This window comes from Fusarium flagelliforme (assembly GCF_020744385.1).
Source record: "Fusarium flagelliforme strain FIESC 12 MPI-CAGE-AA-0113 chromosome Unknown B0J16scaffold_2, whole genome shotgun sequence".
NCBI lineage: Eukaryota > Fungi > Ascomycota > Sordariomycetes > Hypocreales > Nectriaceae > Fusarium > Fusarium flagelliforme.
Genome location: NW_025763504.1, coordinates 5,784,825 through 5,805,306, shown reverse-complemented (window position 1 = coordinate 5,805,306; position 20,482 = coordinate 5,784,825). Strand labels below are relative to the sequence as shown.

General features: G+C 49.4%; 5 protein-coding genes across 5 annotated transcripts; 4 read left to right on the top strand and 1 right to left on the bottom strand.

Annotated features, from left to right (window-relative positions):
• Positions 1-358: 358 nt before the first annotated feature.
• Positions 359-1,563, bottom strand: B0J16DRAFT_262390 (WD40-repeat-containing domain protein; the record flags this gene model as incomplete). Its single annotated transcript, XM_046123304.1, has 3 exons — positions 359-724; positions 772-1,369; positions 1,514-1,563. The coding sequence occupies 3 exons, from the start codon at positions 1,561-1,563 to the stop codon at positions 359-361; spliced, it is 1,014 nt and encodes a 337-aa protein (XP_045987533.1).
• A 1,809-nt stretch (positions 1,564-3,372) lies between these two features.
• B0J16DRAFT_335666 (formate--tetrahydrofolate ligase-domain-containing protein) lies at positions 3,373-6,436 on the top strand. Its single transcript, XM_046127102.1, has 3 exons — positions 3,373-3,490; positions 3,544-6,071; positions 6,121-6,436. Exons 1-3 carry the CDS (start codon positions 3,467-3,469, stop codon positions 6,227-6,229), a joined length of 2,661 nt encoding a protein of 886 aa, XP_045987532.1. The 5' UTR covers positions 3,373-3,466; the 3' UTR covers positions 6,230-6,436.
• A 1,944-nt stretch (positions 6,437-8,380) lies between these two features.
• B0J16DRAFT_301308 (uncharacterized protein) lies at positions 8,381-11,295 on the top strand. The gene has a single exon (XM_046124584.1). It carries the CDS (start codon positions 8,575-8,577, stop codon positions 10,960-10,962), a length of 2,388 nt encoding a protein of 795 aa, XP_045987531.1. The 5' UTR covers positions 8,381-8,574; the 3' UTR covers positions 10,963-11,295.
• A 1,111-nt stretch (positions 11,296-12,406) lies between these two features.
• On the top strand, positions 12,407-13,637 carry B0J16DRAFT_381499 (integral membrane protein DUF92-domain-containing protein; the record flags this gene model as incomplete). The annotated part of the gene is made up of 3 exons (XM_046131169.1): positions 12,407-12,592; positions 12,646-12,727; positions 12,781-13,637. 3 exons carry the CDS (start codon positions 12,407-12,409, stop codon positions 13,635-13,637), a joined length of 1,125 nt encoding a protein of 374 aa, XP_045987530.1.
• A 3,931-nt stretch (positions 13,638-17,568) lies between these two features.
• On the top strand, positions 17,569-19,796 carry B0J16DRAFT_335649 (glutamine synthetase). Its single transcript, XM_046127101.1, has 7 exons — positions 17,569-17,823; positions 17,880-18,002; positions 18,268-18,602; positions 18,658-18,740; positions 18,891-18,977; positions 19,069-19,190; positions 19,272-19,796. The coding sequence occupies exons 1-7, from the start codon at positions 17,821-17,823 to the stop codon at positions 19,581-19,583; spliced, it is 1,065 nt and encodes a 354-aa protein (XP_045987529.1). The 5' UTR covers positions 17,569-17,820; the 3' UTR covers positions 19,584-19,796.
• The last annotated feature ends 686 nt before the right edge of the window (positions 19,797-20,482 follow it).

Genomic DNA, 20,482 nt, shown 5'->3' with positions numbered 1-20,482 from the left:
GAGTTGTTTGAGAGCAGAAGAACCAGATATAGGTTTGCACTGCCCTATGTTCGACTTGACGTGTCGTGAACTAGCGAGCCCTGATTGTCGTAATTGCATGATGAGGATGATGTGTTAGATCCCAAGTCGTAGAAACGTGATCAATCGTGCAATTTTCGACCTTTTCCTAAACCCTGGAGAGATGGTAAGAATTACAAGCCCGTTTGTCTTCCTCTTATCTCCCCTTACACATCCCAAGTCTTTTCTTTCCCATCGCCTCCAGCTTCCGTTTATTTTTTGCCCCATTTGAACAAAAAAAGATTTATTTATTTGTCCCCCTTAACGCCGTACTATGCAAGCACACAGGAAAAGAACGTATCTACTGCATTCGGTTGATTCGTTCCCTCTCGACCTCGTAGTTGAAGTCGAAGTAGCCCTTGTCGAAGTGGTGAACTCGCACGTATCCGTCCTCTCCGCCGCTGGCATAGCTCTTGCCTGTAGGGTCGGCGGCAACAGTGTTGAGGGGACCGAAGTGACCTCGGACACGGCCGATCTCGTCCTCGAAAACCTTGTGGTAGAAACGGGCCTCGAACTTACCCTGACGGGCAGAGGTTCGGGTAACATCCATAGCGGCTTGACCACCACCAAGGATGACGAAGTCCTTCTTGGGGGTGATAGTGGCACTGTTGAGAGGTGTGTCGGCTACGTAAGTCTTGAGGACCTCGAGGTCGCGAGCAGAGATGAGCTTGATATAGTTAGCATTAGATGTCAACTTCGAAGGACCAAACATACCTTGGAAGTCTTGTCCTTGCAGGCAGTAATGAAGTAGAGGCGGTCGGGAGACCACTGGAGATCGACGATAGGCTGCTGAAGCTCGTGAACGGGGACGTTGTCGAGCAGGTCACCGGTCTTGGCGTCGTATCGGCTTACGCTGCCATCCTCGTGGCCAGCGATGATGAACTTGCTCAGGGCGCTCCAGCCAGCAACGGTGGCCTTGCTCTCGTCGCAAACAATGGTAAGGCTCCTCTCGTCGGTCTGTTCGGCGTTGAGGTCGGGGTTGATGTCGATAACGACGATGTTGGAAAGGTAACCCATTCGCTTCTCGGTAACTCCCAGCAGCTTAGTGCCATCCTCGTTGAACTCGACTCGCTTGACGGCGGTAGGGAACTCCCAGGTCTTGATAAGGCGACCGGTCTTGACCTCCCAGAGTCGGATAGTGTTGTCGGCAGAACCGGAGGCGATCATGGTTGAGGTGGGGTTGACATCGACAGTCCAGATGGCACCGACATGGCCGTGGTAGGTTCCAAGACGCTCGCCGTTGTGGGAGAACCAGGCGCAGATTTGCTGATCCTTTGCGACGGAGAAGATGAGATCGCCATCTTTGTTGTACCTAGGTAGAGGTTAGTATGGTTGTAGGCGAAGTTGAAGGTTCCCAAGTCGACGAGCAGAACACTCGCAGGCCAATATCCCCCTCTTTGTAACTTGATCTCCCTCCATACAGACTGGACAGGACAAAGACAAAAGCTTCACGTACTTAATTTGGGTGAGCGCACGCTCGTGCCCGGCAAGAAGAATGGGCCTCATGATTTCGGTTTCGGGGGTCAGGCACTAGGAGGGGTTGACGAAAGCAGGTTCGGAGCGGCTGATTATATGGCGAGGGCTTTCGCGATGAAATTTTGGCGGTTGTGTGCGTTTTGGACCTTTTGGTGGGGCAAGAAATCAGTCCCCCGCCTCCCAGCTAAGATAGTGGCACAGGGCTGATGCCTGATGTAGAGCATGTGGCGTGTTAAAACTGAACTTGGCCATGTTCGAAGATTGGACTGCCTGGGAGGAGCTACTAAGTTTAGAGTGTTCGAAATAAACACTCAGTGGAACGGCCCAGAAAGAGTTGAATTGATCGAGTAATTTCGTCGCTTATGCAGTCAGCGACTGCCTGTTGTTCTAGCCTATCACAGATCTATAGAGCATTTGGAGTCATACGAAGGAGTTAAAGAGTCATAAGAAAATGAGTAACTCAGTTGGTGGGAGCGCCCAGAGATGATTCATTGCATGATCTTTTGTTGACTGAATATGACCTCACCTCATAACGTCGGTCCTGAGGCATCAAGAACTCAAGTAGGACTCAGTAAATTTCTAGAAGTCAAACCCTGCAACTCTCAGTGTAAGACAAAAGCAAGGCTGAAGGTATATCTCTGACTGCAACCAAACTTGCCAATCTTATTGGCTTTGCGATTACGAGTCACAGCTGAACTTACACTGGTCCTTGCATTCCTTTCGAGACTGTGTCAGCCCTGCCTCGAGGCATAGGAAGTCAGTCACACGACCGACTGCTACAGACATTGGATCGCAATTATTCTGGTATGGAGTAGTTGTAAGCCTAGCTGTGCTTGATCGAACGATATTCGCGAGAAAGAGTATTTCGGCTTCAGAGGAATTGGCTGTTCCTCGTGCGATACTGTGTCATGTTATTGTTGCCTTTTGCTGTCTAACAACCTTTCATTGAGTCTGACAAGTTTCCATTACCTTTCTCTTTCTGTTCCTATTCCATCTAGAAGGATTCCTTACGGAAAGGGCTTGCATTGCATCGACTTGCATGCACACATTATCGCCATTAACCCGACGGACATCTGGAGATTGTTCGGCATCTAATACAGATTTGCAAGTTGAAGTGTAATTATATTCGAGATCATCATGTACGGCGAGCTCTTCCGTTGCGCCGTGTTGAAGAGAACGAGTATTTTCCGAGAGGTCCCGAGACAGCGACGGTCTTTGCGGGTTCTATCATCAGCGTTATCGATACCATCAAGCCTCAATTGCTGCAATTGCAAGCATCAACGGCCGTCCAGCCGATCATATACGCACCAAGCCGAACCCGCAGTAGGCGGGTCCCAGCAAAGTCAGATTCTCACCCACCCGCAACCGTCTTCACGCACAAAGTCGCACAGGCAAAGCCTCTTTCACACGTGTTCGGACGTTCCTGCCGTGTCCACCGGGGTTCCTCCAAGCGCCGCTATTCGGACTGCTGCCCCTCCTCTCAACTCGACAGCTCCTGCCCAAGCCCAAGTCCAAGCTCAAGCTATATACAGCGACTGCTTCCCAGTCAATAACCGACGAAACAACTCGGCTTCAGTCTTTGCTTCAATCTCTGTTGTCGAGTCTTTGTCTTTTTCGAACCATTTTCCACACCAGAAAAGACTCTTTTCCTCGACCACAATGGTTGCTACAAAGCTCGACGGCAATGCCATTGCCAAGTCGATCAGGGAGAAGCTCTGTGCTGAGGTGACCGAGAAGCAGAAGCTCAACCCCAGGTTCAAGCCCTGCCTCAAGATCATCCAAGGTATGACCTATTGCCCGTGATACTCTACTTGTTCAACGCTGACTCAATTGTCTTACAGTGGGTGATCGATCAGACTCCTGTTCGTAATCCTGCCCCGCCATCATGAGATCATCTCACCACTAACCCCGCGATATAGCTACCTATGTTCGCATGAAGCTGAAGGCTGCTGCAGAGGTGAGTCAGACAAATTTACACCTCAAGACTCATTCACTGACTGACCATTCCAGGCTAGTATTGATAGTCAACTGCTTCAATACCCTGAGACTATCTCAGAGGCAGAGCTCCTTGACCATATTCGCCAGTACAACAATGACCCCGCTGTTCATGGCATTTTGGTTCAACTTCCTCTCCCCAAGCACATCTCTGAGTACACCATCACGTCATTTGTGGCAGATGAGAAGGATGTCGACGGATTTGGCACCAAGAACATTGGAGAGCTCGCTAAGAGGGGCGGCAAACCTCTTTTCATTCCTTGCACACCCAAGGGTTGCATGATCCTCCTTAAGGAGTCTGGTATTGACCTTAAGGGAAAGAACGCCGTTGTCCTTGGAAGAAGTGATATTGTCGGTAGCCCTGTGAGCTATCTCTTGCGCAACGCCGACGCCACTGTTACCGTTGTTCACTCCAAGACGCAAAACATTGAGCAACATGTTCGAAATGCAGATGTTATCGTCGCCGCTATTGGTCAGCCTTTCTTTGTCCAGGGCAGCTGGATCAAACCTGGTGCTGTTGTCATCGACGTGGGAACCAACTTCATCCCCGATTCTACCAAGAAGTCTGGCCAGCGACTCGTTGGCGATGTAGACTATTCTGCTGCCGTCGAGGTTGCTTCCGCCATCACTCCAGTTCCTGGCGGTGTCGGACCCATGACTGTTGCCATGTTGATGCAGAACGTTGTCGATGCCACAACCTGGTACTTCGAGTCTCAGAAGCTTCGAAAGACCATCCCTCTACCCCTGAAGCTGGAGGACCCTGTTCCTTCAGATATCGCTGTTTCGCGAGCACAAACACCCAAGGACATCACCCGCATTGCCGCAGAGATTGGCATTGCACCTCACGAGCTGGAGCCCTACGGCGCATACAAGGCCAAGGTTGACCTTGGCCTCATGCAACGACTGGAGCACCGAAGAAACGGCCGTTATGTTGTTGTCACCGGTATCACTCCCACTCCTCTTGGTGAGGGCAAGTCCACAACTACCATGGGCTTGGCTCAGGCGCTCGGAGCTCATGTTGGACGCTTGACATTCGCCAATGTACGACAGCCCAGCCAGGGCCCTACCTTTGGTATCAAGGGAGGTGCTGCCGGAGGAGGCTACAGTCAGGTAATCCCTATGGATGAATTCAACATGCATTTGACTGGCGACATCCACGCCATTACTGCCGCCAACAACTTGCTAGCGGCTGCTATTGAGACTCGTATCTTCCACGAGAACACCCAGAAGGACGGCCCCCTGTACAAGCGACTTGTCCCTGCTAAGAACGGCGAGAGAAAGTTTGCCCCTGTTATGCTCCGCCGACTGAAGAAGCTCGGAATCGAGAAGACCAACCCCGACGAGCTGACTGAAGACGAGATTCACCGATTTGCTCGACTGGACATCGATCCTGAGACTATCACCTGGAGACGAGTTCTCGACGTCAATGACCGTCACTTGCGAGGCATCACAGTGGGCACTGCCCCTACTGAGAAGGGTCAGACCCGGGAGACTGGCTTCGACATCACTGTCGCTAGCGAGTGTATGGCTATCCTCGCGCTCAGCAACGACTTGGCTGAGATGCGTGAGCGCCTGGGATCAATGGTCGTAGCCACATCACGAAATGGCGACACTGTCACAGCCGACGATATCGGTGCTGGTGGTGCCCTCACTGCCCTCATGAAGGACGCTATCAAGCCCAACCTCATGCAGACCCTTGAGGGCACTCCCGTCTTCGTCCATGCTGGTCCCTTCGCTAATATTAGCATTGGACAGAGCTCTATCCTCGCTGACAAGCTTGCCCTGAAGCTTGCCGGTACTGAGGCCGACGAGGACCATAGCGAGAAGGCCGGTTTCGTAGTTACTGAGGCTGGTTTTGACTTTACTATGGGAGGCGAACGATTCTTCAACATCAAGTGCCGCACCTCTGGACTTACTCCCGATGTTGTTGTCATCGTTGCTACAGTTCGAGCTCTCAAGGTTCACGGTGGTGCTCCTCCCATTGCCCCTGGTGCTGCCCTCAGCCCCGTTTACAAGGAGGAGAATGTCGACATTCTGCGCGCTGGTTGCGTGAACCTCAAGAAGCAGATTGCCAACGCCAAATCATTTGGTATTCCCGTCGTTGTGGCAATCAACAAGTTTGTGACTGACACCGATGCTGAGATCGCTGTCATTCGTGAAGAGGCAGTCTCAGCTGGTGCTGAGGATGCTATCCTGTCTAACCACTGGGCTGAGGGTGGTAAGGGTGCCGTCGACCTGGCTCACGGTGTTATTGCGGCTGCCGATAAGCCCAAGGATCTTCAGTTCACCTACGACCTCAAGGGAACTGTCCACGAGCGCCTTGAGGCTATTGGAAAGAAAATGTACGGCGCCGAGAAGGTCGAGCTCAGTGAGCTTGCCCAGAAGAAGGTCGATACATACACCCGTCAAGGATACGGCCACTTGCCTATCTGCGTGGCCAAGACGCAATACTCCCTTTCTCACGATCCCGACCTGAAGGGTGCTCCCACTGGCTTCACGATCCCCATTCGCGACGTCAGAATGGCCGCCGGAGCAGGATACCTGTAAGCTGACTCACTGCTGTTCAAAGTAACGTAACTAACGTATTCCCAGGTATGCACTCGCTGCTGATATCCAAACTATCCCCGGTTTGCCAACGGCCCCTGGATACCTCAACGTTGATGTCAACGTGGAGACAGGCGAGATCGAAGGTCTGTTTTAATGATACCAAAACTCTCATGTATAATGGATTAGGGGCTGGAAGCAAGGCATACGGGACTGTACTCCCTCAACTCAACGTGGGAGTCACGGACGGGAAGGCGAAACATTGGACGTGACATTTCAACACATGGTGCGGGACTGGTTTAGCGAAATCATCTATCATCTGCCACTTGGCAATATTTAGAATCAATTTTGGATTTGGACAAAATAAGGGTTTCGCCGTTGACTCAAATGTGACATGTGAATCGGAATGTTTTGGCATCGGGTATGCTCAGCCAAATGTTGTTGAACAGTCTGCGGTAATACAGAAGTCTCAATGCCATAGCTGCTACCGCAAGGATTCTAGATTCTGCCTTGGCTGGAGAGATGCAGTCGCACTATGCATACTACGTGACAAGCGTCAGCGGAATTTGCCGTTGTGTGCGTTACGATACAGTACAGCCACCGAGCCACAGAGTCGTATGGATGCTTAGCTGAGCACATGTAGGTCCTGTGCTATGAGCCTAGAATCTCTGGGTAGATGGTTGGCCAGGAAGTTTACCACCACAACAGCAAGCCTCGTACTAGCAGAATTTGATAGGATCGGTATTTCCCGTTGCTATTTGTTGCGTACTGTGCTGTAGGGTCTAGAACAGATGGAGCGAGGGCGCTCGGTATGACGGCGTTCCGTGTGGAGTTTGAGATGTAGATCAACTCTATTTGAGCTGTCAACAAAACGCTCTTAGTAGGTTTGGTTTGTGGGTGATACTATGTAAGCTTGAGTTGCAAATGGTGCTTGTCGATTACTGTCCAGTTGAGTTTATATTCAGTCTGAATAGAGTAAAAACAAAAGGTTCGGGATTCAATTTTTCCAGCGAAAACTGAAGCTACTTCTGTTACAAGATCCTACCTATCACTCAGCTGAATGTTCGCTGCATGGGAGCAACAGATCCGAAGCTTGTAATTGGCCATAACGAGATAGCCACGAGAAAGCCATGTAAGACTCAGCCCAGCTAAACTAGCAATGCGAGAACCAATGGCTCGGCGCCACACCAAAAAGCGGCACCGTTTGACCCCTTACCGCCCATTGAGGTCATTGTATTCTAATTCAATATGAGTTTATTTCCAGCTGGAGAGGCTTGGAGTGTAATGGAAGTTGAGGGAGTGGGTGACTATTTTGTGGGAAGAGCTAGAATACTGAGGAAGATGTCTTCGGTCTGTATGTCTTGAGATTTAATCACACGAAATTACTCACTTATAAATTCTGACAAGCATTTCTTCATAATATTACGAAAAAGTTTCCGCATCCTTGCAACGCACCCAACAGGCAAGACACTCACTGCCGTAGGATTCAACCACACCAACGGTTCTCTCCTGCATGGACGGCCTGGCAACAGAAACAGGTTAGAAGCTGAGGCCCTTGACGCCATTTTCTATACAGTGTTTGTGATAAACTGCGTACAGCTTCGGAGCGTTCTGGATCAAGTTTCTTTACAAGACATCTGACTACCTATTTCAGGTGTGCCGTATTGGGCACGCACTGCGAGGAGTCTAATTAAGTACAATGATTCAGATATTACCTGAATTTGCTTTGGTAGTTTGTGGGTTGGTTGGTTTGTTTTGAAGTCAAAGTCTGGACTCTGTCAGCTACCTCACGATGTCAATAAAGGAAGCTCATGGACATTGACTATAAGCTGCTGCTGAGTAGATAAGCGACATATAAATGAATAATTTTCGTATATAGACGTAGACTAAGCGGTGACATAACGGGTATGCCGATAACTGCCTTGCCAAACGCCTGGTCCAAAGCGTGGGTAATTCCTACGTTAGGTACTACTTAGTGCTTTGATACTATACTCTAAGAATAAGCATCTGACACTTGCTTCTACACTGCCTTCTGCCAAGGTGTCATGCCAACCTCATTGTCATCCCATCCAATACATTGTCTTCCTTTCTTTAGAGCTATCCCTCCATGTTACCAGCACGACGGCACACACGACAGGACACTGCCACGCTTTGAGGCTTTCAGCCCTAAATGATGCAGGCTTTTGACATGGAAGCTACCTAAACAAGCTTTCGGTTACTTCTAAGATTACCTACCAATAAGACCAGGTACCAGGTAGTATTGTCCTGAGCCCTACAGTGTGGGCTTGCCTAGCTCTTGTTGAGGCTGCTCTATTTCGAAACTAATCCAAGGCAGCCGACGCCATTTCAACCTCATACAAAGATCACCTTCTTGGCATTTCCTCGGGAGTTCTTGTTTTCTTCTGTCACGTACTACTCTGAGAGCTGTCAGGTTCCCCTTGTCCCCCAGGCACAGCAATCCATGTTTACCAATCCCTGAACAAATACCCCTTCAGCAACAGCATGACTTCAAAACACCCCTTGAGACGATCTTGTGCGTTTTGTCGAGCGAGGAAGATCAAGTGCTCCAACGACACCATCTGCGAAGCTTGTCGTAAGCAAGGTGTCGATTGTATCTACGACTTTGAATCCTCGAGAGGTAAAGGACGCAACCATAGCTTCGATGGCACCAAACCCAGCAGTTTATTACAGGTGCGGAGTGATCATGATCTACCTGACAGCAAGAGAAGAAGATCATGTTCAGCCAACTCTTCCTCTTCCATGTCTCCTCGAAGAGCCCATGAAGATCTTGTGCCACTAGGAGATGGCGTCGAGAGTCTCGCTGCCTCCCTTGAGCAGGTGTTTCAGGACAAGTTTTCGCATTTGATCTTTGGAGAACCCAATCATATTCAATCACAATCAAGCAGTAATAATATTCGGTGCATTGGACTCCTTCGCCTGATAGCTGACGACCTGGTCGGCTCCGCTGGCCAAAGATACAGCGCCTTGGGAGCATGCCAATCCGATGATTTAAACAACCACTCGATCCGTTCTGGGCTATCCAATGATTCAACATTCACTATGTTCGACAACGCTACATCATATTGCACCAGTCCTATTTCCACCTTTAGCCATCGACAGAGGAACCAACTGATCGATGTCTGGTTCTCTGCACACCCTCTGACCTTTCTCATTTCGAAGACGCTACTCCTCCGGGAATTGCGCGAAGATACCTGCGACGAGATCCTCGTAGCTGTCATGCTTGCAGATGCCAGCTTTGTCGTTGGTGATGGATCCATGGTAACTCGAGGGCATGAGCTCCTGCAGTGGGCCCGAGCCCAGCTACAGATGCGTCCTTCATACCACCTTTCCGAGGACAAGGATGCTGTACACTCTGGGGTACCAACGAGGGTATACAAAGGTGTAACAACTGCACAGACCCTGGTGTTGCTAGCATGGAGTGCTCTGTCTTCAAACGAATTCCGTCGAGCCATCTGCTATATCGAAGTTGCCAGCAAGTTGGTAACACAAATCAAGGACAGCATGTCGAACGATGTCTCTCCGCCCAGCTCGAGTCGTATTAATGGAGTCGACGTGCTAGATGTTGAGAAAGAGGTTGTAACCAATCTATGGTGGACAACTTTTTCACTCCATATCTGGATGTCTGTCCAAGCTGGAGGCTCGCCTGATATGGCTCCATCGACCTTCAACCTAGATTGCCTCCCAGAGACAGAGACCTCGTCGATTTCTATCCAACTTGATCTAGTCTCCGAAAACTTCAATACGCTGCAGAAGCAGAAAAGCAACATTCGAGAAATGCGACCCCTCGCGTATATAGTCAACACGGTTGCATATATTCTGTCGCAGCCAGACCAAGCCGCGCCAGAGCATGGTGTTCGCATCTGCAAAGAAGCGATACATGCAGTTGAGAGCTCGAATGCAAAAGTTGCCAATATGTGTGGCCAGTCAGACAATGAAACGCAGCGCCTAATCATAGCGTTCCACCAGACAATAATAGTCCAACTCCTCTTCCCAAAACACCAGCCATTATACGACCAAGTTGTCGTTCCTACAGAGACTTTGCACAGATATTGCTCCTTGTTGGAGCAGATTGTTCAGTGCCTATCGCCCCCTTCTGGGCAGTCCAGTCATCATACGGCCTCGGCTTCTCCAATTCAACAACCTCTATCCAGCGCTTTCTGCAATCTCTTAGATACTTGTTCCCGGGCTTTCAGTCTCGTTCGTGGCAACTTGGGGCTCGACCTCAATCATGGTTACTTCCGCCAGGAATGGGGCAATCAGCTGTGTTCTTTAGCAGGCTCACTGTATACGATCAGTAAGACCAGACATTTCTGCCAGAGTGCGACATTACTGAAAGTAAGAAAACAACTAAAGGCTTCAGTGCGAGCTTTTGGTGACCATGACTCCTCAAATACATCGGGATTGTTGGGTTTGGGACTGAACAATATGCGATCCATGTCCCATTCCCCTCAAGGCAACGTCAAAGTTTCAAGTAACTTCCTTGTGGCAGATGAGTCGTCAACTGATATACCTTTTCAATTTTCTGCAAACGGTTCGAGAATATCTTCATCCATACCATCCTCGTCGGGATCGTCGACCAGTGTTTCCTCATTCACTCCCTTCGGAGAAACAAATAAATGGCATATCAACGAAAACTACTCCCAAGGTGCGATTGAAACCAGCAATTTGAGTCCTCCTACAGTAGCTCAGCAGCAATTACATAATGGAACTCCCATGCAGGCTGTATGGTACTCACAAGCACCCCCAATGTTGAATTTCCAAGCTGCTGGCCCGGCCTCTATTCAGAACAACCAATGGGTTTGGTCGAATGGCAGTGCCGAAGACACTACTTATATACCTTTTCAAGCTCTTGATATGGAAGAGACATGAGTTTTGTGTTAGTTCGATGGTTTGTAAAATGGTTCAAGGCTGAGGTCTGGAGTTATGACATTTTGGGGAGAAGAACCAGAATGAAGCATTTGAATATCAGGGTTTGGTCGCGATTTACGAATCCGATACTAGCCGCTGGCGGCGTCAGTTACTTTATTGCCCGTGGTGATTTGGCGTCTTGCATCTGTGTACCTTATCAATGTTTAGGAGGGAATCTATTCTCGAGATAGGGGCAATATGATAGCATATCTAGGAGGCGGCAGGACTTTATTTCCTGAATCTTAGATACACTATATTAATTTTCAAGATATGTAGTTTGGGCTCCAGTCAAGTAATTAACATTTAGTATCTGGTTGCTATCAGTTGCCCAGCCTTATTGTACCCCGATGTTTGTGTTCAACGTTATCTACAGTTTACCTGTCGATCTTTCGTGTATGAAAGCCATACACAACGATTATATCCATAGGCTGTCCCTTCTTTAAGCTTCAAGGCTAGATAATAGCCAGCCCTGAGTTAAGTTCATAAACCTATAGTCCTAACATCGGCACCTGGTAATTATTCACCACAACCACCAGCATTCAAGAACTTACACATCGAGAGCTATCAACGTTCTTGACTTTTTTGTTGGTTGACATGTCTACCTCTACAAAAGCTATCGGTTTTTAGTTCCTGATTGTTGATACACAATGAAAGTTTGATAGATGAATCTCCAAATGTGATTGGAAGAACGAGTGCAATGGAAGTCGGAGTATCTGCAGAGTTATATGAACAAAGAATAAACACCGACGAAGCGGTAGCTAAAGATGAAAATTCTAAACAAGATGCACACGAACTGTATCAAGGCCACTTCAGTATTGTTACATTGCTGTCCTGTCTTCGTACGCTTCTAGTATAGGGTAGGTGAGCCTCGAGGAACGGGAGATATCTTGATCATATCACCATTTCCTGTTGTGCAATTGAGTTTCTTAATAAGAACTTCCAGGGGGGAAGATCTTTGACTTAGGAACCTTCTAGACACCTTTTACAATATCCATATAGCTTACTCGAGGTGTGAGGAGAATCTAGGGTGTGCCTTTTGAAGGACTATACAAAGCTCCGGTTGATTCGAGACACTTTAGTTCACTCCACCATAGCGCTAATCAAGCACTTATTCCCAGATCATTTCACGACTCAATTGATCGTCTTGTCTCACTGCTTCTTTCATATTCGTGCTCGCTGGCTCCTTCTCAAGTCTCTCATGCCCACGTGGCTGTGTGGCTGTCTCTATGTCGCTGACGTCAGCTGACAAGGGAAGCTCCTACCTCATCGGCTACTAACCGCAACCGCTAACGTGAGCTTGTGAAAGTAGCAGGAGCAAATTGATTTAACTACAAGGGAGAGCGACAACCCCAGCTTGCTTTGCGCCCTGAACCTCTCAATACTATAAGCGCTTGAGGAATCCGTCATGAGATTGCTATACGCCCTCCCAGCGACTTGCGCGCTCATTTACCGCGCCAAGAGCAGAAACTCTTTAACGCCCGCTGGCATCTTCGCTGCGACTCTGACAGCAATCGCCCACGCATATCACCCATGGAATCTACCATTTGCGCTCCTCTGTGTCTTCTTCCTCGCCGGGACGCGTGTGACACATGTAAGTTGCGCCCGCTACACTGTACCAAGCCGCAATTCTGACAAAAACTCCAGATCAAAGAAAACATCAAATCCAATTATACACTCCGTTCAAAGGGCACCTCCGGAGGGGAAGGGCCTAGAACACATGTTCAAGGTAAGCACTTGGGACTGTTTGACTGCTTCGCAAATAGCTGACACTCTTTGCAGTCCTCGCCAACAGTTTGATGGCCTCTGTTCTCTCCCTCCTTCACGCACACCAGCTACGCAAACGAGAAGCCGCCTTCGCCGATCCCAATACCCCGGATCCTACGGGATCACTATGCTTCTCCTGGGGCGGTGACCTCTTGGTCGTGGGAATTATCGCCAACTATGCGGCCGTTGCGGCCGATACCTTCAGCTCCGAGCTCGGCATTCTCTCTTCAGGCCAACCTCGCTTGATTACATCGCCAACACTACGAAAGGTGCCCCGCGGAACAAACGGTGGTGTTACTTTACTGGGCTTGGGTGCAGGCTTGCTTGGGTCCATGATCATTGTCACTGCATCCATCATGTTCCTGCCCTCCTGTAATGAGGAATCTGCTCAGTCGCCCGCAGGTGGTGCACCCTGGACGACCCTAGAGCGCCGCAAATTCATGGGTTTCATGGTACTATGGGGTGCTCTTGGCAGTGTCTTGGACAGTTTCTTGGGTGGCCTGTTTCAACGTTCCGTTCGGGATGTACGTTCTGGTAAGATCGTTGAAGGAGAGGGCGGCAACCGAGTGCTAGTAGCCGAGTCTGCTCAGGATGCTGCATCGCATTTGAAAAAGGCAGACGTCAAAGAGAAGTCAGGCGGCTCCGCTATTGCAGACGATGACGATGCTCACGTTGGCGTTTACGATGCTAAGGACAAGCACCGCAAGTCAAGTTTCGGTGATCAACGACCTTCTAGAACCATTGAAAATGGGTGGGATCTTCTGGATAACAATGATGTCAATTTCCTCATGGCGGCTATGATGAGCGTTGGCGGCATGGCGGTAGCAAGCTGGTACTGGGACGTGCCCATTCAGAGCGTCATGGGTGTGTAGCGACACAAGATAGCGACGTCATTTTGAGGGTCAATAACAAAAATTTGAACTTGGCCCTTTTTTTCGCCAAGACCAATGAGAAAAAGTGATGTAAAATGCAAGTCGCCGCCCACTCTGGTAGGTCTTGAAATCATCACGAGATTTAAACCACCGTTACCCGTTGCCACTGAATGGTGTTGAACTGCGTCAAGACGCACAAATTCTGAACAACGTCAGCTTGGCACGGTCAACCCCCGGTGGAGGTCCGTCACACCCCGTCAATCACCCCGCCGGGTCTCGGCGTGAATCGCAACATATCGGCATGTCAGATACGGAGTTTGATCCCGAGGTCCCAGGTGCCTGAATTGAATTCTTCATCGATGTGGCACTCCAATGCGGAACCGGCAGATTTTGATTTCAAAACCCGGGACGATATCTCAACAACTAGGACCAACCCCATTCGTGCGTGGAATTATCTAGACGTGATTCCATCACCCAATTCCCCAGACTGATTGATGGCCGGGAAAATGGGAGGGTGGGAGCGAAAAAAGCCCAGCGATTTGCTTTCTTTTTCTGGCGATCCAATAACCTTGAGGCCTTTAGTGATCGAGATTAATTGCTCTTTGCTATCCAGAGATAGGAAGATATCGACAGAAACCTGGGGTAAACCCAGAATCGGACGAGTTGATGTTGCTCATTTAAATGCGTAATAGTTTCAGCCTTGAGTCTGATTGGTTCGTTGATTTCCAACGAGTCAAATGCGGATTGCGGGGGCGGCAGATCTCCATCTCAAGTAGGGTGGGACATTGAAGCAGGAGAATTACCCATTTGAGTAGTTATTCAAGTCAAAATCACCAAGTGCGACTATTTGCGCAGTGAAACGTTAAGCAAGTTCGCTCAAGCTGTAGATTAAGGCTCCTTCTTGAGTTGACGATATCGTAATGATAGAGGATGGCAAGCGCATCTGTGGCGCAGTTGCCAAAACCAGTATCGTGATCCTATTCGTCGCTCTTGCCTGATGGACAAAAAAATACAACTTTGGGAAAGAGGAACGATCTGCGCAACGTGGTTCCCTCACCGGGGAAACTCATCAGCCCATCTCGACAAGCAAAAATAAATTCTAGCATTTCCGTCCCTTTCAAACTCATACGAAAGCGCCCCGTTTGGGTGTTATTCCAGGTCTTGGCTTGCCTTATCATTACCATACATTTACTTGAGAGCATGTCAATTAAGCAGCCGGAATATGTACAGTAGCCCCCTGCATGCCAGGGATTCTATCTTCTTTTCTGGTCTCGTGCGATTCTGCCCCGCAAGAAAAGTCTCGAGAAGAACATCGCAATGATAGTCAAAGTTCGTGAAAAAGAGTCAGACAAAGGAATCATTGACTATAGCTGCTTATTACAAGCTCGAAAAACATTCGATGATACAAATTTGAATCGATTTATTCTGACATCTCTATGTCCCAGGTTATCCCTTTGCACACAGCCTATTCTCAGGAACCGACTATTGTAATCACTCGGATTCAGCTCGGGAATAATTGAACCCTGGACTGGGCACCCGGCAGAATGGAGTCGTTCTTCTAATTCTAGATCGCTTTTTCAAGGGGAAACGGGAGAAGAGGTGTAGAAATCGAGTGACATGGCCGGTCCGACACTAATTCAAGACTCAATAGTTACAATTCAACCGTTCAACTCTTCGCATATCCCCGAAGCCGGAGTCCACAGCCGCACACAGTCATGTCAGGGCTGAGCAGTCTGGAGAAAGGAAGTGCCTGAAAATCTGGAGCGTCCCGAAAACTACAGTACACTGCAATCTACGGTCTGGGGAAATGGAAGAAAGTCAAATTGCTGAGCGATTTACAGTTCGTCTTCACTGAAAAGGCAGCCAACCAGGGGCTTGGACGTCTGAAACGGCTTTGAAGCCGTCCTGCTATAAGCCCAACATGAGATAACAGGCATTATGCAGAACATGCTTGGAGCCAATCAATGCTCAATGATAAGAGTCTGCATCCAATTCCGAGTCGGTGTCTCTCTCCAAGCACGCCTAGCCGAGCTCATCGCCAACGCCACCCCAAAAAAAGAATACCGTACCCAAGAAAGCCAAAGCCACACACACCCGGGGCAGCGGTGGTACCAAAAAAGAAGCGGCGGTAGAAGGAACAGGACTTCCGCCTATGGCGTCGCGGCGCATGGTTGGATAGGTCGAATAAAGAAACAGGGCCTTCTTACCCAAACTGGCATGGTTGGACTGGGGCTCGAGGAAACGATTTGGTAACAGATCAGGGACAAACCGGAACCACCGAGGCTGTTGGGCTTCCTGGAGAGTCACAAGCACCAGGTTTCAAGCGGCTCTCGAAATAGCTGGGCCTGCTGGAGTCACTGGGGCATATTGTTGCGGCATCCATGGCTCGCATCTCAGAGAGGCTCAGGGCGCACGTTGGTAGCTGTTTCTGACATGCCCTGTGTGCGCCTTTCGCTTCCTGTCTTGTCAAGCACGTACGAATTTGTACCAGGGATTAATGACAGGGACCAGAGCCAGACGTTGTCACTGGTTCCTGGGGAATACAAGGATTTAGGCTTCTTGATATCCACCGCATATTCCCTTTTTGTTGATGAACTTGATGCAGAGGGTGCAGGTGGTATGAAGATTGAATTGAATCGAGGAAGGTATGTAAACAAAGTCATTGAATTCTGCTAATATTGGCATTGGTGATATTGGAAAGTCATGATCTAATCAGCAATCCTTATTCATAATAAGCACTAAAGGATATGCTTTATCGCTCAGGAGTCCTGCATGGTAGGTTTTTTTTTACCTTCTGTCACCCACAGAGATACACATGTCCCACCCAACCCCAGGATCTTTGCCCACGAAGGCGCGGGCACCATTAGATAGCCTCGACGGTTGAGAGTGGGAGAAGTTTGGGGGTTCAATTTCCGGGGGATGTCAGGGACGGAGGTGCGTCGGTAAGTTCACCTTATCTATGGTTTACAACGAAATAACTTACTGAATAGCGATATCAACTATCACAACAGAGAGAAGCATTTTGAATTCTGGCTGAACAACAAACTACCCTCGCACGTGTCGGAAACTCAATTTGCACCCACACAACTCTAGCTAATCCTTTTGCGGTTTCTAGACGCACAAGCACACACGCAATTAACTCAACTTTTTAACGCGTTGATGGGCCACAGTCGCGGCGATAAGACGTTGGGTCAATTAGTTGCGGCTCACTCTGGGTCATCTCTCCCCTAATCGGAGTCGGGGCTCCGTAAGCGGAGTAAAACCACTTGATATCCGCCTACTATTGTCAGATAACTGATTGTTAAACAGCGTTGAGCCGGCACTGAGCCGAATCGTCGTCAAACCAGGCCGTAAGAATCACCGAGCCAACCTCTCCGGGCCGGTGATGGTTAGATAGGATGTTGATAAAAAAAGCACCGCCATATACCGCTGGTGATCCCCGCCGAGCGGCTGTGTTAAATCGAACGGAGGGACGTATGGCACACCCTACGCACACCCCCCTTCCCTCTGGTGAGCTGCTCCGCCGAAGCCGCCCCCCGTTATGTCATATGGATGTACAGTGCACCTGCTATACCCAGCACAAGACGGCGGTGCCCCGAGGCTATCGTCGATACCGCTCAATGAAGGCATTAATTGTCTGTTGAATACATTATGCGGAGATACACGCGGTGAATAAGCGATTTACAAGTTGGCGCTGCGTTGATGAACCGTGTTGCTTTGAGCGATCTTGCAACGATACATTGTAGTCAGAATTCACTTCGAGTTACCTGCGGCTGTTTTGTGACGAATACGTGCTGAAGAAAAGACGATCTGTGGTAGAAATCAAGTATCCATCCCCCTGTGCGTCCTGTACTGTAGAGAAAGAGAACGCCACCCCCCTCAGGCCCTGCCGAGCACCAATTATATTTCTGACGGAGGACGCAACCCCACACCTCTGGAAGCCGGTAACAGCCACGCCCCTGCATCCGGCCGCAGGGAATCCTTATCTTTAGGCGGATGAGAGAGAGAGTCAACCTTCTTTGACGGCTCGAATCCGTAAACATAAAACCCGCCTCGCCCCGGCTTTCAACAAATTCATTTTCGGTCATCCTTCACATTTCCGTTTCATCTCTTGATACAATTGTATCCAGTACTATCTCTCTTGATTCCTTTTCTCTCTAATCACCAAAAAACCACATTCACAATGGTTCGTTGTCCAACACGGCTCCATCTCATCGTCGTGTCCACTAACACAACCCGCAGGCCGCTCCTATCACCTCAAGGACGGAGACTCTCCAGAAGTATCTCGCGCTTGATCAGAAGGGCATGATCATGGCCGAGTACGTCTGGGTTGACGCTGACGGTGGCACCCGATCCAAGTCTCGAGTAAGTGCCAACTCTTCACTATTGCGATTTCACAACGTTGGCGATGGGGACCATCGCGCCTTCCCTTCCAGTCAAGATCGCATTCCCTCCACGTGGGGAAATGCATGGCGCCCCGACCCGTCGGGTCGGTTGGGGCCGTTCTTGTTTACACTGGAAAGGAAGGAGCCATGGGATATGCGCCCATGATATATCAGAACACCGACGATATATCACATCGCAATGCAACAAAGATCAAGTTCAGATCAGTTTACTAACTGGTTCATAGACTCTTCCTGAGAAGGAATACCAGCCCGCAGACCTTCCTGTCTGGAACTTCGACGGTTCATCAACCAACCAGGCCCCCGGTGAAAACTCCGACGTCTACCTTCGACCTTGCGCCGTCTACCCCGACCCTTTCCGTGGCTCACCCAACATCATTGTGCTAGCAGAGTGCATTATGTCAGACGGAACTCCCAACAAGTACAACTTCCGTCACGACTGCGTGAAGGTCATGGACACATACGCCGACGAGGAGCCTTGGTTCGGTCTCGAGCAGGAGTACACTCTCCTCGGCGCTGACGACAGACCCTATGGCTGGCCCGCCGGTGGTTTCCCCGCTCCGTAAGTTACAACAACACCCGCTTGAAGAGGGCTTTGATATCTAACAAGTTCGCAGTCAGGGTGAATACTACTGTGGTGTAGGTACTGGCAAGGTTGTCCAGCGTGATATCGTTGAGGCCCACTACAAGGCCTGCTTGTGTAAGTGTAATTCCTGCTACGGGGGTTTGGGGAGCTGTCATTGGACGTTGTGCAAGGCTCAGTCTTGCCGCAACGTTCCAACGGCTGGTTTGCCGCCAGACTTTCTATGCCTTTTCGTGCTCTCCTAGTACTGGACTAATATGATGATAGACGCTGGCATCAAGATCTCCGGAACCAACGCAGAGGTTATGCCCGCTCAGTGGGAGTACCAGGTCGGTCCTTGCACTGGCATTGAGAGTAAGTCTATATCTCCATCATGCCTGGCATGATACTATTTCCGGGGAATTCCCGAGCTCCACAATTCAGCCGCTAACCGCCAAAACTATAGTGGGTGACCAGCTTTGGATTTCTCGATTCTTCCTCCACCGTGTCGCCGAGGAATTCGGCGCAAAGGTTTCTCTGCACCCCAAGCCTATTGCGGGAGACTGGAATGGAGCTGGACTGCACTCCGTAAGTCTTTCTGATCATTTTGAGCCAAAAACCAGTCGGTTTAGCCAAGAATTGAGCGAGTTTTGCTAACTTTTGTCCTAGAACTTCTCCACCAAGGCTATGCGTGAGGAGGGTGGCATGAAGGTCATTGAGGAGGCTCTCAAGAAGCTCGAGCCTCACCACGTTGAGTGTATCGCCGAGTACGGCGAGGACAACGACCTCCGTCTTACTGGACGTCACGAGACCGGTTCCATCGACTCATTTTCTTGGGGTGTTGCCAACCGTGGCACAAGTATTCGCGTTCCCCGCGAGACTGCTGCCAAGGGCTACGGTTACTTCGAGGACCGTCGTCCTGCTTCCAACGCTGACCCCTACCGGGTCACCAAGGTTCTCCTCCAGTTTTCTATGGCTTAGAGCGTGCTTTAGAAGTTTTTTGATCCAGACGACTTCGTCTCATGGTTTACGGCGTGACGGTATGGGAAACTATTTGATTACATAGATAGCATGACAATGGATCATGAAGGGATCCAGTAATGACAAGAATCAGTAAAATAATTCATGACTTGCAAGTGTTTTCCAAGAGACATCTCCGGTGATCATGATTGACAACGCTTCTGCATCCTGTATTCACACAAGGGTCTGAGTTACAACCTATCTACCACTTCATCTTGCTTGACTAGAAATCTGGGAAGAAATGACCTACAGGAACCGTTGTTTCATCAAGAAGTGATGGCATGTCGTCAAATCAAGCACGCCCTACCTGCCTCCTGACAAAAAAACTCAATCGCCTACCCCGCAAATCGGGTCGGAAATTTTAAGGTTATTATGCCACGCGAGAGCCGCAGCGTGCGACCCACTATCCGTCCTGGCCCCTAAACTTTAGGAAGGAAGTACTGACAACATGGACGAGGAAAGGCCTGAACGTTCTTTTTTTTTCTTGACTGAATTTTCAGACTTGTCCATGTTGAGCCAGAGAGGACGGATAAGCAATAGCGTCTTAAACGAGCGTATAACGAAGTCTCAATAGGTGCGTGACGGAGTCTTAGTTGTGAGAGACAGACAAATCGGGTGCGCAATGAAGTCTTGGTTAGAGAAAACAAAGATAAGCGGGGCGCATAAAGGACAAGAGATGGGCCTGTGATGGATAAACAGGGAGAAGAAGTGAAGTTGTAAGGAGAAGAAGAGAAGATTCCAAGTTAGAGGAGAGGGAAGTCCATACGTATGAAAAAGTTTCCACTACGCACGTGTCACTTCCTCGTTTACGCGCTACTTCCTTATATAGGTACCTAGGTATAGCTTTCTCATATAGGTAG

Excerpts from the sequence above, each read along its gene's own strand:
- B0J16DRAFT_335666 (XM_046127102.1), top strand. The coding sequence starts at position 3,467 with ATGAAGCTGAAGGCTGCTGCAGAG. Across the intron at positions 3,491-3,543 it reads AGCTGAAGGCTGCTGCAGAG|GCTAGTATTGATAGTCAACT; the intron begins GTGAGTCAGACA and ends TGACCATTCCAG. Across the intron at positions 6,072-6,120 it reads GCCGCCGGAGCAGGATACCT|GTATGCACTCGCTGCTGATA; the intron begins GTAAGCTGACTC and ends ACGTATTCCCAG.
- B0J16DRAFT_301308 (XM_046124584.1), top strand. The coding sequence starts at position 8,575 with ATGACTTCAAAACACCCCTTGAGACGATCTTGTGCGTTTTGTCGAGCG.
- B0J16DRAFT_335649 (XM_046127101.1), top strand. Across the intron at positions 18,741-18,890 it reads CCACTACAAGGCCTGCTTGT|ACGCTGGCATCAAGATCTCC; the intron begins GTAAGTGTAATT and ends ATATGATGATAG. Across the intron at positions 18,978-19,068 it reads TCCTTGCACTGGCATTGAGA|TGGGTGACCAGCTTTGGATT; the intron begins GTAAGTCTATAT and ends CCAAAACTATAG.